The sequence below is a fragment of the Bos grunniens genome, chromosome 3 (genome assembly GCF_055505025.1).
Source record: "Bos grunniens cultivar Pamir isolate PY7600 chromosome 3, Bosgru_T2T1.0, whole genome shotgun sequence".
Taxonomy (NCBI): domain Eukaryota; kingdom Metazoa; phylum Chordata; class Mammalia; order Artiodactyla; family Bovidae; genus Bos; species Bos grunniens.
In genome coordinates, this window is record NC_141167.1 from 91,780,294 (window position 1) to 91,805,287 (window position 24,994).

The 24,994-nt window shown below is 37.3% G+C and overlaps 2 protein-coding genes, 1 long non-coding RNA gene and 1 pseudogene across 6 annotated transcripts in view; 1 reads left to right on the top strand and 3 right to left on the bottom strand.

Annotated features, from left to right (window-relative positions):
• PHTF1 (putative homeodomain transcription factor 1) overlaps positions 1 to 9,662 on the bottom strand; it is a 73,877-nt gene extending 64,215 nt beyond the window's left edge. Inside the window, exons 1-3 of the mRNA XM_086391956.1 lie at positions 9,115 to 9,662; positions 8,715 to 8,789; positions 8,062 to 8,118 (exon numbers count right to left, since the gene is read on the bottom strand). Of these exons, the coding sequence (XP_086248082.1) occupies positions 8,062 to 8,118; positions 8,715 to 8,759 (102 nt within the window). The 5' untranslated portion in view covers positions 8,760 to 8,789; positions 9,115 to 9,662. The remainder of the gene's footprint in view (positions 1 to 8,061; positions 8,119 to 8,714; positions 8,790 to 9,114) is intronic.
• On the bottom strand, positions 844 to 2,067 carry LOC147376088 (pleckstrin-2 pseudogene; annotated as a pseudogene).
• LOC147376089 (uncharacterized) lies at positions 9,242 to 24,374 on the top strand. 2 transcript variants are annotated; one of them, XR_015160735.1, is made up of 2 exons: positions 9,242 to 9,833; positions 13,722 to 13,901. It is a non-coding gene; the product is annotated as an uncharacterized LOC147376089 (long non-coding RNA). The 2 variants fall into 2 exon arrangements; XR_015160736.1 differs by lacking the exon at positions 13,722 to 13,901 and adding an exon at positions 23,400 to 24,374 and having other exon boundaries at positions 9,652 to 9,833.
• The window catches only part of RSBN1 (round spermatid basic protein 1), a 43,250-nt gene continuing 30,033 nt past the window's right edge, over positions 11,778 to 24,994 (bottom strand). Inside the window, exons 5-7 of one of the 3 annotated variants that reach the window (XM_086391953.1) lie at positions 18,427 to 18,594; positions 16,973 to 17,081; positions 11,778 to 16,355 (exon numbers count right to left, since the gene is read on the bottom strand). In XM_086391953.1, coding sequence (XP_086248079.1) covers positions 15,882 to 16,355; positions 16,973 to 17,081; positions 18,427 to 18,594 — 751 coding nt within the window. In that variant the 3' untranslated portion in view covers positions 11,778 to 15,881. The remainder of the gene's footprint in view (positions 16,356 to 16,972; positions 17,082 to 18,426; positions 18,595 to 24,994) is intronic. The other 2 variants (XR_015160716.1, XR_015160717.1) reach the window with 2 other exon arrangements.

A 24,994-nucleotide genomic window follows, 5' to 3' on the forward strand; every position in this document is an offset into this window, starting at 1 on the left:
TAAATCTTGGATCCAGTGAAGTGAAAGTTGCTCAGTCATGTCCAACTCTTTGCGACCCCATGGACTAGAGAGTCCATGGAATTCTCCAGGCCAGAATACTGAAGTGAGCAGCCTCTCCCTTCTCCAGGGGATCTTCCCAACCCAGGGATCAAACCCAGGTCTCCAGCATTGCAGGCAGATTCTTTACCAGCTGAACCACAAGGGAAGCCCTTGGGATGCAGTCAGCCTTCAAATTCTGTTCTTCTTAAAGTTATCCTGAATGTTGTAGGTCTTTTGCCTTCCTGATCAACCTTAGAATTAGCTTATCAATTTTTACCAAAAGAAAAAGAAGACTGCTGGAATTTTAAAGGGATTATAATGAACCTATAGATATTAATATATTTAGAGGATTGCCATCTTAACAATGTTAGGCCTTTCAGATCCCAAACATGAAATATTACTCCATTTCTTCAGATCTTTAATTTTTCTTAGCAATGTTCTGTAGTTTTCAGTGTACAGGTCTTATATATGCTATGTTAAACTTACTCTTAAGTATTTTACTATTTTTGATATTACTGTGAATAAACTGTTTTCTTTTCTTTTTTTTTACAAGTGTCAATTTTTATTCATTCCAAAGGAGTTAAGAGGTGCTTACAGCATTTCCGAGAGCTCCATCATGAGGTTATAGTGTTTTGTTCAGTATTACATGGCCAGTTAGTGTGACAAGGGAGACCTACTTTGGTACCCAAGGAATGGCTGGTTGTGATAATGGGCAAAAGTCAAGGTGCTGACAGGGCTGCTTCAGCATTTACAGGTTAAATGAAGGTGGGGAAGGCAACAACACCACTGCCAACTTTAAGGAACTCCACCAATCTCACTCCAAAGCAGTACAAAATATAAAAAGTTACAAATCTTAACATACTCCCATTGTCTGGGAAATCCTGTGTCATCTGGTAAGAGGGAGGAATCTCAGTCCTATTCCCTCAGGTCCTTGTCACGTTAGCTTCTTGATAGCTTCAATCCACTCTGAACGCTCAGCCTTGCTGCTGGCCTGAATATAATAGTGGATGTCATCCTTAGTAATCACTTTGAAGAGATTTCCCTGGACATTCCCTTTAACCCCAGTGGGAACGCCATTATCCTCCAGAGCTGACACCAGGGAGCCACGAAGAGAAAACCCACCCACTGGCCGGTTCTCTTCCTGCTTGGCCAGATAGCCTTGTTTCACCACAGTGCCACTTAACTCCATGATGCTGAGACTGACTTCTTCCTTGGGACTTATCTTCTTCTTGCAGCTCTCAGCAAATGTGTACAGGGCTGTGGAGTCATCCAGGAACTGCTCAGACAGATCCCCCGATCGAATGGCTCCCACGCTTCAGGTGCCTACTGGCCGAAGGAAGTTCTCCTCCATGAGCACCGAGGCCAGCGTCACAGCCTCCAGATGGCTGGCTGCAAAGCTGTTGGAGAGGAGCCAGTCCACCAGGGAGGAGCCTATGAAGGTCTTTTTGTACGTGCTTCCCTGCTCCATGTTGGGGCTTGGCTGGATTCCGCAGCTACTGTCGTGCATCTTGTCCACGATGCGATGCAAGCTGATGTGAGGGGGCAGCTTGAAGGAGTTCTTCAGCAGTTGAAGCTGTTGGACCTTCCCCGGCTGCCCCGCGTGGATGGCTCCTGTTATCTCGAAGGCCCAGGCGTCCCTCTCCTCTCGAGAACAGGCCTCCAGGAAGTACTCCGTGGATGTTTGAGTTTTCAGCTTAATGAGGAGCGGTCGGTTTTCATACTCCAGCAGGGGCAGGTGATGGTGCAGCCATCCAGAAGGATGCGGCCCTTGGGAGGGGTCACTTTCCGACCCCCCTCGAACTTGTAGTATAGCAGGGTGTTCTGCCGAAGAATGAACCACCGTGCTTTCCAGTTGTGGACAATGTGACCCCTTCCGTCTCTGCCCATCTGCCACCACTCCCAGCCTTAACCAGGTGCCTGCCTGGCACCCAGTACATTGCTCTCGACTAATACTTAGGAAATCAAGCTGATTGGAAAGGATTTCAAGAATCTGGAGTCACCCCTGAGCTCTATAGAAATAGGGGTAAACTGTTCTCTTAATTTCATTTTTGGAATACTCATTGCTAATATACAGAGATACAAATAATTTTTGTATATTGATTTTAAATCTAGAGGCCTTGCTAAACTCATTTATTGTTAGTAATGTCAGGATTTTCTAAATAGGGGATCAAGTCATCATGAATAAAGGCAATTTTCATTTTCTTTTGCATCTCAATGCCTTTTACTTCTTTTCCTTGCTTTACTGCACAGGCTAGAATCCCTAGTACAATGTTAAATCAATGTTAAGAGCAGACATCTTGCTTTGTTCCTGATTTGAGAGACAACGCACTCCCTAACTATAGTGGGTTTTTTATAGACATCCTTTGACAGACTGAAAAAATTACTTACTATTTCATCAGTAATGGGCACTGAATTTTGTCAAATGTTTTTAGTCTCCACTAAAAAGATCATGTGGTTTTATCCTTTATTCCATTAATATGGTATATTATATCATCTTATAATTTTAAACTAATGACACATTCTCAGATATCCCACTTGGTCACAGTAGATAATCCATTTTGTATGTTACTGAATTTGGTTTGCTGATATTTTATTAAAGATTTTTACATTTTTGGGCCAATGTATATGTTTAGGACAAATTTTCTTTTTTTTTTTTTTAAATAAATCAGTATGATAGTTATTAAAAACTCCATATTATGTCTCAGGTAGGACTTTTTTCTTTCAGTTTTATTGAGATATAATTGACATACAACACCATATTAAGTTTACAGTACAGAGCATAATGATATGACTTATATACATCATGAAATGATTACCACAATAAATTTAGTGAACATCTACCATCTCATAAATACAAAATTAAAAAACAGAAAAAAAATTTTTTTCCTTGTGATGCAAACTCTTAGGATTAACTCTGTTAACAACTTTCATATATAACATATAGAAGCATTATTTATGGTTTATCATGTTGTACATTACATTCCTAGTACTAATTTATCTTATAATTGGAAGTTTGTATCTTCTGACTGCCTTCATCCAATACCCCTCCCCCAACTCCCCACCCCTGGTAATCACATACCTGATCTCTTTTTCTCTGAGTTTGTTTTCGAAATACAATTGACCTAAAACAGTATGTTATACAACACAGTAATTTCATACCTTTATACAGTTCAGGATGTACTGAACTTAAGTCTAATTATCATCTGTCCATGCAAAGATATTACATAATTACTGACTATATTCCCCACACTACATTTCATACAAGTGACTCATTCATTCTGCAACTGGAAGTTTGTACTTCTTAATCTCCCTTACCTATTTCTTTCCCTTTGTAACCCCTCTCTGGCAACACCTGTTTACTCTATCTACATCTATAGCCTTTTTTCTGTTTTATGTTTGTTCATCTATTTTTTAGATCCCACATATTAAGAGAAATCATAGAGTTTTTGTCTTTCTCTGACTATTTCACTCAGAATCACATCCTCTCGGCCATTCATGTTGTCACAAACAGCAAGATTTCATTCTTATATGACTGAATAATATTCCATTGTATATAGATACCACATCTTTATCCATCCCTCTGTTGTGAGCACTTATGTTGCTTCCGTATCTTGGCTATTGTAAACAAAGCTACTATGAACATAGGAGTGCATGTATCTTTTCTAATTAAGTGTTTTTGTTTCCTTCAGATAAACAGCCAAGAGCAGAACTGCTAGACCACATGGCTGTTCTATTTTTAAGGAATCTTCACACTGTTTTCCATAGTGGCTGCACTAATTTACATTTCCACCAACAGTACAAGAGGTTCCCTTTTCTCCACATCTTCACCAACAACTGTAATTTACTGTCTTTTTGATAATAGCCCTTCTGCCATGTGAGGTGATACTTCTCTGTGGTTTAGATTTGCATTTCCCTTATGGTTAATATGCTGAACATCTTTTCATGTGTCTCTTGATCATCTGTATGTCTTCTTTGGAAAATGTCTATTCAGATCCCCTGTCCATTTTTTAATAGGTTGTTTCTTTTTTTGATGTTGACTGGTATGAATTTTTTGTATATCTGGATAAACCATTTGTAAATATCTTCTCCTATTCAATAGGTGGTCTTTTCGTTTTATTGATAGTTTCCTTTACTGTGCAGAAGTCTTTTAGTTTGTTGTAGCCCTGTTTATTTTTGGTTTATTTCCCTTGACTGAAAATATATATCCAAAAAAATATTACTATGACCAATGTCAAAGACTGTACAGCCTATGATTTCTTCTGGAAGTTTTATAGTTTCAGGTGTTACATTTAAGTTTTAAATCTCTTTTGAATTCATTTTTGTGCATCATGTGAGAGAGCAGTCCAGCTTGAGTCTTTACATGTAGTTTTTCAGCTTTCCCAGTACCATTTATTGAAGAGAGTGTCCTTCCCTCATTGTATATTCTTGCCTTCTCTGTTGTAGATTAATTGCCCATATAAGTGTAGGTTCGTTTCTGGATGTTCTATTTTATTCCACTGATCTATTTGTCTATGTTTATGCCAATACCATACTGTTTGGATTACTGTAGCTTTGTAGTATAGTTACAACAAATTCTCTGGTGCTGTCTTTGTAATCAGGGTAATACTGGTCTCCTAAAATGAGTTGGGAAGCACACTTTCTCCTCGGCTTTATGAAAGAATTTGTGTAGGATTCGTGTATTTGTTCTTGACCTAATTAACTGTTATTTATCCTTCAGATCTCATTTGACACATCAATTCTTCAGGGAAGGCTTCTCTGACTTCCTTGACTAGGTCCATTTCCCTGTTATAACAGCTTGAAAATAATAGCTTTCTTTCTTAGCATTTATCACAAAGCAATTTTTATTCATTACTAGGATTAATCTTACTATTGTTTTGTCTCCCACATTACCATAAGCTCCATGTAAAAAAAAATCAAACGTTTCTGTTCATCATTATACAGACACATTGCCTAGCCTATTGCCTACACATAATAGGTAGCTGCTAACAAATATTGGTTAAATGAAGAATACATAAACATTTGTTTTACTTTTATTTTTTATATTTCTTCCACTTTATTTTGACTTATTTCTGATTATTTTCATATTAGCTTGAATCATTGTGACTCTTCCTTCCTAATCAATCTAGACATTTTTTTGTTGTTGTTAATATAGACATTTAGAGTGATATAATTTCATCAAGCATTGCTTTGGAAGCCCTCTACAAATTTTGTTATAACTACATTTTTATTTCTATCCTCCAAAAAAACAGATATGATATGCCTCCTCTACTCAAAACCATACCATTTTTTTCATTTTCTATAATATAGTGTCTGAAGTTCTTATAACAGTGAACTCAGCCCCAAACTGACTTACAATCTATCATCTCATTTACATATCTTATACTCCAACCAGATTGGGCTACTTATTCTTCCCTTATACAACTGTTATACTTCTGTTTGTAAATACTTTTTCTCCTCATAATCAGCACCTAGCAAAATGCTTTAAAGACAGTAGCTCAATAAATGTTTATAGTACAGTGCCTACCACTTTGCATGATCCAAGTTGATTTTTTAAATTTGTTTTTTATAACTTTGAATTATATTTTTATTATATAATTTCTAATTATATTGTCATCTGATGTTATTTTTTGTTTTCAAATTTTTTCCTTTTTGTTTTCAAAAATCATTACATTTGTGTAATCTGTTTTAAATTGCATTAAATACTTCTTTGTAACCTACACTTTTGTCAGTTTTCATCTAAGACTTAAACATACTTAAAAACTTGGCTTTTCTCCCACCACCATTAGATTGAAATTCATGAAGGCAAGAGCCATGTGTGTCTTGACTGTATTGTTAGCACCTGGGAAGCCTTGGTACCTTAACAGTAAATTTTAGAGTTCTCTTTAATTTTATTCTTTCCACTGCTAAACTAAGGAGGTGTTAAGATTACCTTATGAGAAAACAATGATTAAAAATATATATAATAGGTTGGCTTTAATCAAACACAGAAATACCAAGTTCCTAATATGAATCAAGATGTTCTAAAAAAATGGGATACAAATGCAATTCCTGTCCTTGAGGTCCATGAAAACACACAGGTTAACAAATAACACAGGATACAGTGTACCAAAAGGAGGGTATGTATAAAATGGCATGGAAGTAAGAGTTGTGGAAATATTTAAATCAGGTAGAGGAAAGCAGTAGGTAAAGAAATTGTATGTCAGGAAGCAAAATCTTTTAAAACATAAATAAACCAAAACCAGTCAAACTACAGGGCTTTTTCAAGATCACAAAACTAGAGACAGCTCACAAAAGGAGATCCAACCCCTAGTACTGGGTGCTTTCCATTATACCAGACTTACTTCTTGGAGCTCACAAAAGAACAACAGGACAGGATTTGAGAACTACAATATAAAACTGGGGGATTTATTCATCCTAACCCCATCTCCTATTACTATAAAACATTAGAGACTATACAAAATTATGAAAAGTTAACCAAGTACCATGTATTTCTAATAACTTCTTAGTTGACTGGCTTATAAAAAGAACATGCCCTAAAAGTACTTCAGCTGGGATTTAAATGTTCCAGCCCAACCAATCTGACTTGGAGATAAACAGAACCAACTATTAAGTTGTACTGGGCTTCCCGGGTGGTGCTAATGGTAAAGAACCTGCCTGTCAATGCAGGAGACCTAAGAGGTGTGGGTTTGATCCCTGGGTTGGGAAGATCCCCTGGAGTAGGGCATGGCAACCCACTCCAGTATTCTTGCCTAGAGAATCCCATGGACAGAGGAGCCTGGTGGGCTACAGTCCATAGGGTCGCAAAGAGTCGGACACGACTGAAGCAACATAACACCGAGACATAAATATTTTTTTAATGTTTTTTTCTTTTTTTAAAAAAAGAAAGGTCCAAAAACAAGAATCTGCCAGCCATTATTCAGTACTTTCCAAGGAGGTAAGACCCTAAATCTGTAGATCTAAATATTAAGGTCAATAGATATTCTTTAAGGGCAGGATGGTCTTTAGGCTGTTCCACATCTCTCAAGACTGTGCAATTACATATGGCTACCAAGCAACAATTCCATGACTAATTTGCAACACCACCCCCCCCCCAACTCCTGCAACACATATTGATCCCACAGCCCTGGTTTGGGAACATTAGATTATTTAACCCTTCCTTCCCCTATTCCCTGGTGGCTCAGATGGTAAAGCGTCTGTCTACAATGTGGGAGACCTGGGTTCAATCCCTGAGTTGGGAAGTTCCCTGGAGAAATGGCAACCCACTCCAGTACTCTTGCCTAGAAAATCCCATGGATGGAGGAGCCTGATGTCCATGGGGTCGCAAAGAGTCGGACACGACTGAGCGACTTCACTTCACTTCACTTCCCCTATTATAAATTAATAAACTGCATCTGAATTACACATCAATTTTGGTTTCTTGGTTAGCATGAAATAACTCCAAGAAACTGCTCAGATCCAAAAGTAGTGTAGAAAAACATTTAAGAATCTGAAATACTTAAGATGATACTCTAAACCAGTAATTGAAAAAATGATTCAGGTAACAAACGGATTTTATTTGACTTGCAGAGGAAGAAAAAGAGGAAGAGGGAGTGGGAGGGGTGGGGGACAAAAGGCAAGGGTGGAGGAGAGAGGCAAGGAGGAGGAGATGCTCTAAAAAACCTGGGCAGTTCATTTTCACAACTTCACCTAAAAACCTTGAAGGTCTAGCAAATTGGCCTTGTATTACCACAACTAACTCTTAATTACCACCAGTTAAAGAGCCATAGTTTCATTTATACTGGATATTTGATTTCAAATTAATCACAGACCAACTACCCCTTTCTGTTTCTCTCATATGGAGGCCAAATGTTAATTGTCATTTATCATCCCACTGGTACTGTTGTTTTCCTTATAAACTTCAAAGAACAAAGAATACCTTAGTGGATAAGTGCAGATTTTTTTTTTTAAGTAAGTACAATCCAGTACTTACAACACATTAATGCAGTAAAACAAAGTGGAAACAAATCAAAGAAATCAATTTACCTTAATCTGAGTCTGTTCGATTGACTTTTCCCATATCTGCTGATCATATGCTCCAATCTGAAATAAGAAGCAGGCTACTTAAATGATGGAAAGGAAATCCTTTTATTTAGGCCAAGTCTCACAAGTCATGACACTATTTAAAGTGTCTACATGATATCTGGGAAATGTCTGTGATTTTCTGAGGCTAGAATAAATTATTATTTCCAAAGACTATTTCCTTCAAAATTTCAAACAAGCTGGAAGCAATGTCCAAAATATTTCAAATTAAATATAAACCTTAAAAGATAATTTCCACTTAAGAAAAAATATCAGTAGAAAACTAAATAGAAATAAAAGGCTATGGGCAGCTCATTAAGATTGCTGACACTGTGCAGATAAAAGTTTTATGTCTAAAAAAAACAGCAATTTGATGAGAAGCAAACTCTCATAGCACTGCTGTGACACTGTGAATGAAGAAGGAGGTTGAAAATCTTATGCGGGAACCTGGAACTGAATTCAAAAGACCTAGTGACCTTGTACTAGGTTTTCTATTTGAGATACCATGTAAGAATACACTGCACTACCAAACTCATTAAAAACTAACATGATAGGTATTCTTTGTGGGAGCTTTCTGCAGGGAGCATGCTTTACAAATAAAAATACACTGATATTACCTTCTTTTGGTACCACGATATAGCATCTCTCTCATTTGAGGCCATCTGTGTCTCCAGCCAGAGAACGGGATTTCACTGAAAACGAAGGAAAACCAGTCGGTGAGTCCAGTAGTTTAAAGGTACTTTCCCAGTTTGGACAGAAGTCAAAAAACGCTTCTCTCAGCCTCTCCATAAGCTGCTGGCCGTCTCGTTCTCCGGCTGACTGCCAGGAAAAAAACCAAAAACAAAAGCATACAAAACAAAACAAAACAAAAAAACCCTCTGGCGCAGCGGAGACCGGAGCCTCTCGGAGAGATTTTGTGCGGGTGTGTTTAGGGATGCAGGAAAGCAGGAGAGGAGGGAAGGTCGCTGGAGTTGACCCGCACCCTACCTCCGCCTCTCTCCAAGGTCCTGCACTCACCTGGTGACCAAAGCCCCGCCGTCCGGCGGCCGGGACCTTCCTTCTCAGTGGCCCCGGCCCGCCCGTGAGGCCGGGGGCGAGGCGGCGGACCCGGCAGGCCGCATCTTCCCCCCGAGGCAGAGACGCCGGCCGGGCCGTTACCATGGAGACCGCGGAGGCCGCCCCAGCCTCGGAGGCAGCCGGCTGCCCAGTGCCCAGACGAGGGCAGTCTGCCGCCAGAGAGCCGGCGCCCTCCAAGCCCGACCTATAGGGTCATCGGACTGACCCTAAAATAACCAAACAATGAACTGAGAAAGGAGGGCGATAAAAAGTGAAGGGGGTATTCGCTAGACTGCCAGCCGCTACGGCAACGGCCGAAGGTTTTGTGCCCGGCCGGAAAAGTCAAGTGCAGAGGTCCCAAGGTCCGGTGGCAGCTGCTTCGGGGCGGCGGACACGCGTCCTCGCTAGGCCGGGCCGGGCCGTGACTCAGCCGACCCAGACCTGGGAAGCAGCAGCTCCGCAGACCACGGTGCAGCCGGGCTGCAGCTTCCGCTTTCCGGGGTTTGCAGTGAAGTTGGCTCCGCCCCCGGCCCGGGTCCTTCCCGCTGAGCCTCCGCCAGGCTTCGGGACCCAGGAGCTGGGGAGCTACACCGCGGCGGTATAGGCCCTGAGCAGCTCCCTCAGATCACCCTTCAGGCCACTTCTTCAGAAATGACTTCCCAGCCATCCATCTAAAGGAGGTCGGTCCAGATATTTCAATAGTTCCCTGTTCGTTTCTTTGCCAACACTCGTCTTTCCTTGTGTTTTATATTTCTTTGTGCTTCATTATTTACTGTCGGCCTTCCTCAGTAGGCTGGGGGCTCCATGAGGTCAGAAACTAGGGTCTGGCACGAGCCTGGCCTAAAGTTTCTCAACCTTTGCTGAAGGAACAAATGTTTTCGTGAATTTACGCTGTTCTGGAACGAAAGACCTGACAAGCTGCGGCTTATTAAATCTCTCCCGCCTCTCAACTGCTCTAGGACTTCATCTTTCTGGGTGCTCAAGGGTAAATAAAGAGAGGGGCCAAGGCTTAAGGACAGTTCCAAGGCACTTTCCCAATTAGGATAGGGGCAGGTAGCAAGGGGAAGAACTGTTTGTAGGTTAAGAGTTCAAGCAGGCTGACAGAGGTCAGGAGAAAGGAATGGTTGCCACCTCAAATGAATATGTAAGAATGGGTTAAGGTTTTAAGTAAGCTGCTTTCCTTTTTTTTTTTTTTTTTGGCCATTAATGGAACACTGACCTCTAACGGTGATTCTAACCTCAGTTGAAGCAGTGTCCTTGCTTGGCCAGCAATGGTAGCATTTGGGTCCATTTAAAGCTAATGAGATAATAATTAGACCAGTCTAGAAAGCCTTAGATGGGCAGTTGTAAATGTTTGCTAGCTAATTTTAGATTAGCTAGCAAATCGACATAAATGGAAGTTACTATCCCTGTTTCACCGGTGAGGAAAATCGACCAGGATAAAAGTAACTCCCACAGAATAAAATCATTTTACCCAGTCTTATTTCTATATTCCACACATTGGCAGTGGTTTCCTTTCTGCTTTTGCTTCGTGACAGCTTTTCCCGTCCTTACAGCTAAAAGTTCTGTTGGGTTTCAAGAATGTCTGATTAAAGAAAAGCACGGGAAGAATGACTAATCAAAAAGTCATTTTTTGTATATATTTGCTTTAAGAGGTAAGTTACAGTAAACTAATTAAGCATTTTACTTTATTAGCACACAAAGAGGCTTTAGGGGGAGTTCCTTCAAGAACTGCAATCAGGGAAAACTAGTAAGTAGCAAATTGTCCTTCAGGAGCCCCATCTACAAAGTTACAATACTCCCTAAGGCTCTTACTGAGCAAAGCATGGGCTTTGAGCCCACAACTGCATTCAAATGCCTGCTCCCACTATTTAACTTCAGGTAATTTATTCGGTCTAACAGCCTGTTTTCTCACCTGTATTATGGAGACTGTATTGTTACCTTCCTACTCAAGGCTGTGAGGATTAAATGTTCAGTTAAGTCGCTCAGTCGTGTCCGACTCTTTGCGACCCCATGAACCACAGCACGCCAGGCCTCCCTGTCCATCACCAACTCCTGGAGTCCACCCAAACCCATGTCCATTGAGTCGGTGTCGCCATCCAACCATCTCATCCTCTGTCGTCCCCTTCTCAATAGTTACTCAAAAAACATCAGTTCCTTTCCTTTTCCTTTCCTAATCATAAGGGCTATCAGTGCTTAGGAAAGGTACCTTAATTAATGAGAAGTTCACACAAATAAGAACTGATGAGGAAAAAAACCACTGAGTTATGTCACTTAATACAGCAATGACATCTGAAACGTCTAACACTGCATGCACTTTCAAAAATATCAACACCCCAGATCAAAAATTTAAGATTGTTCTCTCAGATATGAAACAATTTTTGCGGTAAGAGGGTTAACTGCCACAATGCCAAGCATAGTTTTCCTTCTTCCCCACAAACTAACTGCCTCTTGATATGGATGAAATTTTACCCTGGCATCTATAACCTTTTCCTTAAAAAGTCAAGATTTTCTAAAATAGTACAAAATAATAGAAAACAGAGGAGAGAGGGATAAATACTTTAAAAACAGGTTCCAGGTAGCTAGAATTCATATGTGCTATTCATTTTGTCATGAAACATCAGTAAAGGACAAATCAGACTTTGTTTATTAAAAAAATACTTTACAGGAAAAAAAAAAAACTATGCATTCCATTGTCCTATTTTACAAAGAAATAGCTTAACAATTTAACACACTTAGACAGCTACAAAAAAGCACTGTGTTAAAAGGATTATTATTCACACAAATTTAGATTTAAGACTATTCATTAAAAACCTTTTTAAAACACTCATTAATGTCAATAAACAAACTAAGGCCACAAAACGCAAATAGTCCGCCAGGCAAATTATACATTTCATCTATATGCAAAGACCTCTTAGATAAATTAAAGCCACAGGAAAAAAAAGTCTTAGCTGCCAATCAAAATGGAGTTTAGTCACAGAAAACACTATTACATGAAAATTTACAACATGTGATAGTAGTACATAAGTTTTTTAGAGAGAATTGAAAAGTGCTATATTAAGAGACATTGGTCTCAACTACATGCACAAGTGAATCCTAAAAGATGTATGAAGAAAATGGAAGGCCATAATATTTATGGAGAGATACTTGCTTTTAAAGCAACAAACTTTCAGGATGAGGATAGGTCCATGTGCTAAAGAAAAACATCTGTCTTGTACATTTCCTCTACTTACTGCATGACCAATAAATACAGCGACAATCTGTTTTTAAAAAAATAATACTTAGCAGAAATATGAACCTCTGGCATGTACTAGTGAAAGGTTCTTTTTATAAAACTTGTAGCAATGATAAAACAGACACAAACTCAATTATTCTAAAGATATAAATGCAAATAAATTTTAATGGCAAATACAGATGAAAATAAATGATCTAATAATGAGCTAATAATAATTAAAAATATATGCACTAAGGGTTTTTTGAATGTTAGTCTTGTTCCTAAATTAGCTTTCATTCTAGATAGTATTTATAGAGGGAAAAGCTATAAGCAAAAATCTCTCCAGTCACTAAGCATGAACTTTTTGCCTATTAAGACTGATGCAAAACATCTTTTCCTAAGGTTTAGTTTAGTAAATAATTTTATTTGATAAGCTCCTTTTTCCCCCTACAAGAGCTTTTAATATTAGTCGTTATTCCAGCTGTCTCTAAGGGGAAAGGGGACCTTCCAAATGTCTTTAATTTGAAGTATTAATAATAAAGTACCAGTGAAACAAATCCTAAGTATTAAATTAGCAAATTAAAAGTACAATCAAGCCGAGGAATTTATTTGTAAAGTTAAAACTTTGGAGGGGAAAGCAGATCTGTAGTTTTTATTATTATTGCTTTATGAATTTGGGCTACTTCTTTGAATCATAATCCTACTCTGAGTATATCCTGGTAATTACAGTATGACTTCTGGGGCAAGGGGAAGACTTTTCTCCTGATTAGTGAATACCATAAAATCATTCTAATTACTAAGTTAAGAATACTTATTTACTGGATCCTTTTCCATAAGAACATTTAAAAAATATCCCTCTGCTCCACAAAATACTAAAACTTATAGCCACATTCTGCAAGTAATCTCAAAAGAGTTGGCACAACGGATAATATACCAAAAAGGAAGATCAGCTTAAACTTCAGTTACAACTTCACTGCCATCACTACTTTACAAATCAGAAGACGCCAGATTGTTCCATGCCTCACTCCACCAAACCAAATAATTTAATTTTAGAAAAGTTGCTATCATTTGTATCGCTAAACTAGGATACAGCTTTAAAGCAGTAACAAACTCAAAACTTGCGCTTGTATATTCATCAGTCTTTAAAGCATGCTATTAAAATCTAATACTCACATAGGACATTCAGTTTCCAGATACATTACTAGCTAAATGTTTCTCTCTCGGTTCTATTGCAGTTCTAACATACAATGAATTTATTAGTACATGATTTTAAACATCTTTATACTGTTTTCATATTGGAGTTGAGGGTAGAATGTTTTATAAAAAGAAAATGGGGATTTGTTTTTGATTGTAGGTCTTTGCAGATCCGCTGGTTCCTGAGTGATTATACACAGTGCTGGCTGTCAGGAGACAGTCTCCTTGTTTATTAGCAATGACCAGCTTAGATGACAGATGGCATCTGCTGGATGGCAAGTGGGAGATGGGGAAATCGGATCTTGGAAGACAAGAAAAAAATAAAAAGTTTTCACTTTAACAACCTTGTTCTTCATGATTATTTTGAAAAGCAAATGTTGCCTGAGAAGAATTTTACTTTGCACAGCCTGGTAAAGCTCTATGAAATTCTTCTGGACAGTAAAACAAAAACAAGAAATAACCCAAACCCACATACTCAGTGATTCACCCCCTCCCCCTAAAATAACAAAAAACACCCTCAAAGGCAGGTCCCTTAAAAACTAGTCTTGATAAACTAGAATTCACCCTAAAATTTATACCCAGGATTTCGAAACACCCCTGCAATAATCACATTACTCTTCATACCATTCTAATTACCTTATTTACAAAGATAACTAAAACCAACATCACTTCCAATTCATAAATGGTTTACACTGAAATGTTTCTCTATTTGTCTTCATCCTTTGTAACAGAGAATACATACATATACATATATATAAGGAATAATACAGATTCTAACTAATCACTGCAGTATTTGCTGATGGTTACTTTTCTATCGGTTTACACAGTGACCCCTATACTTTGCTAATATGCGTTTAACTACACAACAATATTGCACAAAGTAATATTTATATAAGATTTAACCTATTTCAGAATATTTTAGAGAAAATTCATATTTGTATTTCAAAAGATGCAGCTATGTTTTCATGGTGACAGACATAATGAAGCAGCATCTTTTTTTGCCTATGTTAATGTAAATATTCCAAATCTCACTCTCCAGGAAAAAAAAATCTCCAAATTGCACTATAACCAGGTAGATACAAGAATCTGGTCTTAGATGTGGGGAGTACTCTTCCTTTAATAAGCAAAAGGCCTATCATATTATTAACTAAGAGAAAGTGAAATGTGTATCACATTAACATTCTAAAATAACAGAAAGTTAAGACTACTAGCTATATGAATTGTGCCTGTTCAGAAAAAAAACTGTTAAATACTCAGGCACTAATAAGGATTAGGCTACCTGAAACTCTAGGATGAAGTCTAGTGCCATATTCTTTATTAGACAGTAGCAACACAGAGCAATAATAAATAAACCCAGGTGTCAATAGATCTTTATCATGAAGAGGTTGATGCTAGGTGACAAAAATAGTTTTTCCTAAGTTTCATGCACAAAATATGGCAGCCTCATCTGAAAGATAGATATCATTCTATAAGTTTGATACTCATGATCAGTTTAGGAAGCAAAAGTGTCCACACAGAATGTGAGGATGCTAGGAAGCAGAACAATATAGAGTATCATGTCAACATTATCTCTTTTACCCAAAATATCTTCCATAGTTACCAAGTATTCTAGAAGAGATTAATGAACCATGGAGAATGAATGACCAAGGACTATTCATCTTTAGATATTTTTAATTGAAATATCCACTGGGCTTTAAATAACAGATACCAAAAAAAAAAAAAACAGTTTGGATCAGAAAGTGCTGTGCTTTCTCTTTTGTTAAGAAATCAGAGAGCCACTGAATTCCTTAGAAACTACCTGCTCTTTATGGTTGAAACTAAATACATGACTTGCCCATGTACAAGATGCAGGACCTCTTTCCTGCAACCTATGCCATTTTTACTGTAGAAATTGGATCTGTGCCATAAAAGCACAAGTACTAAATCATAAATCTGATCTCCTATCATAAAAACAGCAAAAATGGCAAGAGACAAGTCAAGATAAAATTAAAGGAAGTGAATTAATTTACCAAATAAGAATCTGTTATTCCAGAGAATTCTCATTTTGATTTGAAGAAGAGATTGAATTGTTACCTCACACCTTAAAACAGAAAGTAGCAGCAGACCCACTATTACATACTGTACTAACGGGATAAGATACAACTCTTAACTTTGCATAATCTGTGTAAAAAAGATATGCTTGACATTTGTGGAATGTCATTTCTCTTTATAGAATTATAGGCAAGATTTCTCCAATAAAACTTAACTTAAGCCAGTTATAAAACTATAACTTCACATCAAAATTTAAAAAAGTTAAAAAATGTGTTTGAATATGTACATATCACACAGGAGTGCTTGAATGTTCCTGTAGACTGTGTTGCTGGTCAGAGTCCAGTCTACTTTCCACCTTTAAAACTGGAATAGACTGAGTCATCTGATCTTGCTGTAGATTAAGTTCAGATGAAGGTGGGAAGGACGATGAAGCAGTTGTCAAAAGCTGCGTCTCTGTGCATGTTTCCTCAGATTCAGTTTTTATCCTCACACACTGGGAGTCAACTTCTAATTCTTGCTTTCCAGTTAAATCACAGTCCACATTAGAACTGCCTTCTGTGTTTTGAGAGGCATCCACAACAGGGTGGTACTGTTTAAGCCTTATATGCCAGGCTAAGCTGCACACTGCTGACACTGTTTTGAACTGATGAATGACATTTCTAGGGATGAAGTAGATATCATTGTCACACAGCTGAATTCGAGCATAACGAATGCCTTCCCGCCTCATTTGGTTTAGTTTTGCTTCATCCACCCACTGCACACACTGAAAAAGGGAAAAAAGTTTCATGAGATTTTAAAGTAAAATATGCAAAGATTAAGTCAAATAAAATAATCAGCACAGGAAAACAGTAGGTTCAAATTAAAGCCAAACAATACTATACAATATACAATTTACTACAATTCCTAAGATACATTTTTCCTCATATGTTATTACTTTTCTAGTAATAAAGTACAGATTAAAATTAGGACTGGCCTACAGAATCATTAAATAATTCAAAATGCAACTAAATATCAATATTCTTTGCCCCATGCCAGAGCAACATTTATCTGTTTCTTTCACTGTCTTCCAGCCTTTTGTAGGTGAGGGCACACAGTGCAATCTGGTTAACAGCTGAGACTGCTCATGGCCCAAACTGAGCATCCTGGGTCCTCTCCTCAGTCCCACCTGGCATCCCAATGACTGAAGGGAGACCCTAAGCATTTTTCTTGGGAAGCTCCATTTTAATGATTTTCAACATCCTCCACAAACAGCTTTTAAAATGAAATTAAATTCACTATACCATGTATCCAACTAAAAGGTAAAATGCACAATTAAATAAGTACAGATACTTAATTTCTAAGATCTCACTCAAAGAGCAAAGAAAAAGCAAAAGTTCTTACCTGGGAAACTGGAGGTTCATGAAGGTCTAACTGAAGTCTCTGTACAACATCAGTAAAATCCTCAGCATGAAAACAAATCACATCTTTGGTTATGCGAGGTTGGTCACTCCTAAGATTGACAAAATTAAGTTTTAGAAACAAGCATCTCATAATGGAAAATGATGACAATTTCAATCTTCCTGTTCCTGGAACTGCTACACTAGCAAAGAAATAGATGCATAAGACCTAAGGACAAAGTATACATTTGTTTCTTTCATCAACTTAAAAAAATAAAACATCAATAAAGTGATTTTTAAAAAATTAAAATTAGTTGTTATAAAACTTAAACTTTAATGACTAAATCATCTAACCACTTTGCCCCACCATCTCCATGCCACCGGACATCATCATCTTGACAGAAAGAAATGGACAGAATACATCTCAGACACAAATACCACAAATTCCAGAATACATCTCAGACATAAATACCACACGTTCCAGTTTTCAAAGCATAGAGTAGGAAAAAAAATAATCTTTAACTTAAAATATTACTGTCAACCTGTGATTGAACTCTAATTCTAAAGATCAAACCAAACTCTACAACAATATTGAAGACCCTAAAGGCATAAATATGAAAAACAAAGTAAAATACAGCTTTTAAATATGTTCTGAGCCTTGTTAAAACCAGGCCCTGAGTGTAAAAGGGTGCAACCTGTAAGAAAGCCAGTATAGCAGTTGCTCCCAAAATTAAAAACAGAATTACTATGCTGCCAAGTCGCTTCAGTCGTGTCCGACTCTGTGCGACCCCATAGACGGCAGCCCACCAGGCTCCCCCGTCCCTGGGATTCTCCAGGCAAGAACACTGAAGTGGGTTACTATATGACCTAGCAATTCCACTTCTGGGTATATACCCAAAAGAATGAAAGCACGGCCATGAAAAGATGTTTGTTTATAACAGCCAAAAGGTGGATGCGACCCAAGTGTCCACTGACAGACAAATGGACAAACAAAACATAGCATATACATATAATGAAGTACTATTCAGCCTTTAAAAGGAAGGAAATTATGACACGCGGTACCATATGGATGAACCTTGAGGATACAATGCTAACTGAAATCAATCACAAAAAGACAATAACTGTTTGATTCCATTTATATGACGTATTTAAAGTGGTCAAATTCATAGAGTGATGTTCGCCAGGAACTGGGGGAGAGGAGAAAGGGGAGTTATTGAATAAAAGGTATAGAGTTACAGTTCTGCAAGATGAAAAAGTTCTACTAGAGATTTGTTTTACAACAATGTGAATATACTTAATATTACTACAAACATTAAAATTAAAAATTGTTAGGATTTTCATTTTCATTTTGTTATGTGTATTTTACCACAATTAAAACTGTTCGCGACTTTTCAAATTGGTTAATGCTGCCTTAAGAAAATGTGGACTCAATCTTGCAATTGAGTTCCATTAACTTACCATTCACCAAACTGTACAGCTTTCAAAACCCCAACAGCAGCCGTACTCTGCCAGTCAAACCCCTGACCTACATGATCAGCATGAGCTCTTGTCCTATCTTCAAAGAGGACTTCCCGGGGTTCACTGGTCCGAGGTAGGTACTGGAGATTTTTAATTTCATTCATTGATCTGTAGTCAATTTGGTTTCAAAATAATGAGGGAGAAGAAAGCAGCAACATAAAAAATTAACAGCAGTAAGACAAATAAATCTACTAAAATACCAAATCTTAAATGAGGGCTGAGAAGGTTCAGCAATTTCGATCATCAGCATCTGACATGCCATAATGTAATGCTGAATGGGGTGACCTCCTTTTCTCAGTCATGATGTCATGATAATATGACAGCTGTTATCCTGACCTGGCACAAATGCGGTGTTTGAATATACAAACACTATAAATAGACAAATATATATAGCTCTGTAGCATGTATATACTGCTCTATTTAAAATGGATAATCAATGAGGACCTACAATATATAGCACAGGGAACTCTGCTCAATGTTTTGGGGCAAGCTGGATGAAAGAGGAGTTTAGGGGAGAATGGACCCATGTGTATGTATAGCTGAGTCACTTTGCTGTCCACCTGAAACAATCACAACATTTTTAATTGGCTATACTGCAATATGAAATAAGAAATTACCAAAAGATTAGTTGCCTAGTAACAGAAAATTTGATTCACAATTCAAGGCTGTATGTTTCTTGTACCTGGAGTCATTTTTAAGTCTCAAAGCATTCTACTAGACTTAACTGAAGAAGGCAACCTGAGCATCTACATCTGCTTCCACATGAAAATGGAAGTAAAAGACTTCAAGCTAATGTAGTAAGGGTGGGGAAGAGAAGTGGAGGAATGGATGGGATTATAGATGAAACAGAACTGGCTATGAATTGGTAACTGTTGCTATTCAATACATGAGAGTTTATTATATTATCTTCTCCTTTTTTGTGTGCTCAAAACCTTCTAAATATAATAATCTAAAGGTGACAGTAAAGGAATGAATGCGAAGCAACAAAGAAAATAAATCAGTAAATGAACACCATCAACACATTTCTGGAAGATGAAAAATGATTAAAACTTTTTGGACTAATGAAACTGAGCTGAGAAAGCCACAAGCCTAGACTAAACAAGAAGGGAATGGCAGCTAAAAAGGCTAGTAAAATAAGGATAATGGACAGAAAGGAAGTACAGTTGAAAAAAGAGCAAATAAAGTGAAATTCTGCAAATTAAACCTGTCAGCTGTCACTCCTGTGGCAGAAATTTGGTCAGGTATTTAAACTCATACAGAAGGCAATGTAGGTGACCCACCAGCATTTATCTCTCACCTTAATTTCTTTGAAAGAACTCTTAATTTTTATTAGGTCTCTCTGTCCCTACCCTCATTCACAAGTTCCAGAGATGGATCCTGATGAACTCTGGCAAACTATGTTAAGTTCATTCCCCTTGCCAGTGAATGATACAGGAATAAGCACAAACCGATTCTGGCTAGCAATACGACAGGAAATCTGCTAAGACTTTTGGGAAGCTCCCTGGCTCCTAAGAAAGTAGTAAAGAAAACACTCTTTTCTTTTTTTTAGGTATAACCAGATCCAGATGTATACCTAGAACTGCTATCACCATTCAGCAACAACTGTAATGGAAGCCACTGTAAATACAAAGCCTAGGTAGAGAGAATGACAGAGGAGAAAAAAGGAAAAGACCTTGTTTCTTGATGACAACACTGAACCACTGACTATATGGGCCTAGAGTCAACCTCTCTGAACTTCCTAAAATACAAGACAACATTTTACTTTATGAACCAGTTTGAATCAATTTTGTTGCTTGTAACCAAAACCATTCTGATAAACTTTCAGCCAAAAATACCTGCATGTTCTTCTCTAAACACACTGAACTTACTATATACACTCACATAATCCTCTGGCATTTGGACATATCCTTTAATGTCCACTTCTATGCCTGTTAACTCTAAAGTGAAACCTACCTATTGACAAACCTTACTGAAATACAAAAAGAATGCCCAGTAAGCCCAATGCTTTATTTCTAAATAGAAACAAGTAAACCAAGAATCACCAGATATGTGAAGACAGTCTACAGCAGCCTGAAAAACAACAAAATAAACAACACTGAAATTTAAGAATTTTGTCAGAAGACAAATGTCAAGTAAATGTCCCAAAATCGAAAGCAGAAAGATAATAAGAAATATGAAGCTAATCAAACTGGGAGATCTATTCAACCAACAGCAGTTTCCAAAACCATTGGTTTTGGTTACAAGCAACAACGGAAAGAAATAATAGAGAAATGAAAAGATTACTGAAGCAACTAAGCAAGAAAAATTTCCAGAAATCAAAAAAGACATGAATTTTTAAGTTTAAGGAACCCACCAAACAACAAAAAGGATTAAAATGTAAGAATAGGAATTAAAAACCCAAGCAAAGATGTGTCATTGTGAAATTAAGCTCCCAGGAGAGGAAAAGAAAACAGGTTACTTACAAAGGAACAATAATGACACTGGAATTAAGACTTCTCATAAACAATATTAGATACCAGAAGACATTGGGGCAATGTTAAAAAATCCTAAGGAAAATACATCTTCTAGACTCCAGCTAAACTACAGATCATATTTAACAACAGAAAAAGAAATTTTCAGACATTATGATCACTCAATACCTTCCTTTTCTTAGAATATAATGAGTATGTCATCAAGCAGAAAAAGAAATAAACCCAGAAAGAAGACAACCATAAGTTTAGGTAGAAAAACATTAAATGGGAACTACTAGGTAGGTAACTGTGAAATAAGCTTTTCACATTGAGGGAAAAAAAACACAGAGCTCCAAAAGATTTCCAGGTAAAAAGTGATGTGTTAGACCAGACAGTATGGTTGAAATTCTGGATTCTTGAAGGTATGATAAAAGCAAAGAATGCAATTAACTAACAACATTCTCCCTCAAAGAAGCTATATTTAAAAAAAAAAAAAAAAGCCAAAAAGCAGCAGTAGCCAAAGCCATGTAGAAAGTTAGTGTGATTTTAGAAAAAAGTCTTTGTAACCCCATTGGACTGTAGTCCCACCAGGCTCCGCTGTTCATGAAATTCTCCAGGCAAGAATACTGGAGTGGGCTGCCATTCCCTTCTCTAGGGGATCTTCCCAATCCAGGTATTACAGGTCTCCTGCTTTGCAAGCAGATTCTTTACTGTCTGAGCTACCTGGGAAGCCAAATCTTAAACAACAGAAAGAACAGAAGATATTAGAAATATGGTCAAAAGTGTACAGTAGTATCCCCTCAAAAAAGGCCATCAGAAACAAGAAAAACCGAACAATTCAAAACTAACCAGCAAGATCCAAATATGAACCAAACTAAAATGTGGCATGATTTTCAGTATCTAGGTGAAATATAGAAAAGAAAGATCCTTTTGTTTATTATTCCTTTGAGTGACAACAAACCACTTGAACCTTAGAATACGAATTTTAGCCTCCAGTAAACTTACTACCCATATTATTTTAAATGCCATTTACTGACTTTCAAATTTTAGAATACTGCTCTTGACAAAGCATATAGAGCCTAATTACAGTTTTAAAACAGAATATGAATTAACCTCAACAATGTATAAGCACAGTTGACAAAAAGTACAAGGGGGAGGAAAAGGCTAGAGTAAGAGTCATTTAACTATCTGGAAAATCCCAAAAGGAAGGAATCCCTACCCAGTATACCATGAAATTGACAAATTTCCTGTCAAAGCCTTAAAACAAAAAGGGCATTAAAAACAGAAAACATTTTTGCCTCTGGTGAAAAAAAGGTGTTTTCATCTAGAGGAAAAGGTAGCCAGGATTTTGTTTTAATTATAACCGCCCCCCCATACTGTTTGATGTTTTAAAACCCTGTGCATATATTTCTTTAACTCTAGAGTTCATAAATTTAAAGATCATCTTCATTTGCAGTGCCCTTGATAACTAAACAGCTTCCGCATTGATTTCATCATTTTCAGCAACAGGACATTGTCAATAACACATAAAGATGACATTACTGTTTAAGTTCTGATTTATTCACTCTAATTCAAACTGCTTTTGATGGCTCTCTTAAGAATATTTAATCCCAATAGAAATTAAATTTGATAGTACCTCAGATTAGTGGAGAAATAATAAATTGTTAAATAAACAATGTGGGTACAACTGTCTAATTACTTGGAAAGAATGTTAAACAATCTCTCCCTCTATACTGAAATCAACACCAGGTTAAATACATAATACTGAAATCACATATGTAACTAGGAGAAAATGTGAGTATTTTGTAACACTAAATGAGAGAAGGCCTTTCTAAATTTGCCACTAAGAAAGAAATCTCAGAGGAAAAGATGTATCTGACAACATATGAATAAAACTTTCTGTGACTAAAGAGAAAAGAAACAACATCCCAATGGAAATATAAGTAAAGAAAATTAAAAGGGAATCACAGAAGAAGAAATTCAAACCCCTCAAAAAGGCAAATTAAAATAACATTTTTGTCCAATCAGATGAAAAAAGAGAATGTTAGTGGAGGGCATAGGGGAAAGGGTACTATCTTACTATTGGGTAGAAATATAAATTGGTACATTTCTGGAAGTCATTTAGAAATGTGTATATACTTTGAGCCTTTAGCAATTTCTACCAAGAAAATAAACATGCATATACACAAAAAATATCTACCTACCTACCTACCTATCAACCAACCAGCCAGCCACAATGATGTACCATAAATGTTTAGTAATTGGCTTTAGTGGGGGAGATGGCTGATTTGCATTAGGTTGGTGCAAAAGTAATTGCAGTTTTCATTGTTGAAACCTGCCATTTAATACTGGAATACATTCTTAAATAAATGTGATTATGTTGTATATCATTTTAATGTGCATTTCTTGCTTTATGTTTTGCTAAAGACTTATTGCTTACTGTTTGCTTTATATTTATTTTAGACTATAGAAATGATGTTAGACAAAAAGCACATTTGAGCAATTTTCTTATTCGAGTTCAAAATGAGTCGTAAAGCAGCAGAGACAACTCGCAGCATCAACAACACATGTGGCCCAGGAACTAGAAACGTACATACAGTGCAGTGGTGGTTCAAGGGGTTTTTGCAAAGAAGATGAGAGCCTAGAAGATGAGAAGCACTGTGGCTGGCCATTTGAAGGTGACAGCAACCAACTGAAAGAATCATCAGAGCTGATCCTCACACAAGAAGTTGCCGAAGAACTCAACCTCGACCATTCTATGGTTGTTTGGCATTTGAAGCAAGTTGGAAAGATGAAAAAGCCCACTAAGTGGATGCCTCATGAGTTAACTGCAAATCAAAAAAAGCGTCCCTTTGAAGTCTCATCTTCTCTTATTCTACACAACAATGAACCATTTCTCGATTGGACTGTGATGTGTGATGAAAAGTGGATTTTATACAACTGGTGACAACCAGCTCACTGTTGGACTGCGAAGAAGCTCCAAAGCACTTCCCAAAGCCAAACTTGCACCAAAAAAAGGTGATGGTCACTGGTGGTCTGTTGTCGGTCTGATCCACTACAGCTTTTTGAATCCTAGCAAAATCATTACTTCTGAAAAGTATGCTCAGCAAATTGATGAGATGCACAGAAAACTGCAATGCAGGCAGCTGGCACTGGTCAACAGAAAGGGCCCAATTCTTCTCTACGACAATGCCTGACCGCCCGTCTCACAACCAACACTTCAAAAATTGAATGAATTAGGCTATCGAAGTTTTGCCTCATCTGCCATATTTACCTGACCTCTTGCCAACCAACTACCACTTTTTCAGGCATCCTGACAACTTTTTGCAGGGAAAATGCTTCCACAACCAGCATGAGGCAGAAAATGCTTTCCAAGTGTTTGCTGATCCCAAAGCATGGATTTTTATGCTACAGAAATAAACAAACTTATTTCTCGTTGGTTATTGTACATTGTAGGTGGTTGTACAGCTGTTGCTGACTGTAATGGTTCCTATTTTGACTAACAAAGAGTGTTTGAGCCTAGTTAAAATGATTTAAAACTCACAGTCCGAAACTGCAATTACTTTCGTACCAACCTACTAGCTGATTTGCTTATTTCTGTGGTACAAATACTCCCAACATGGCCAATTTCAAGCTATTCACGTGACCTCACTCAGCGTGGAATTGTGAGGCTAACAATGGCCCTATGAGCTGGTATAAACTGGCTCCAGCACACCACTGTCATGTTTATCAAAATACCATTTATCAATATACTAAAAAACAGAAACAATTTACATTAATAAAGAATTGGTAAAATAAATCTTGATACAACCATACAGTCAAAACTACATAGTTATTTAGAAATGATGATATGGCTGCATCTTAATAAGACACATTTTAAAGTAATCATCATGTAAAGAAGGAATTCATCGGCGTACAAAGAAAATTTATGAGTGAATATAGACCAAAATTTAAAGGTTAACATGCCTAAATGAGTGGGATTATAGATATTTTTTGCCTTTTTACTTTTTTTCTGTTATCTGATGTTTGTTTTTTAAGTTTCTACCAATCAGGAAACC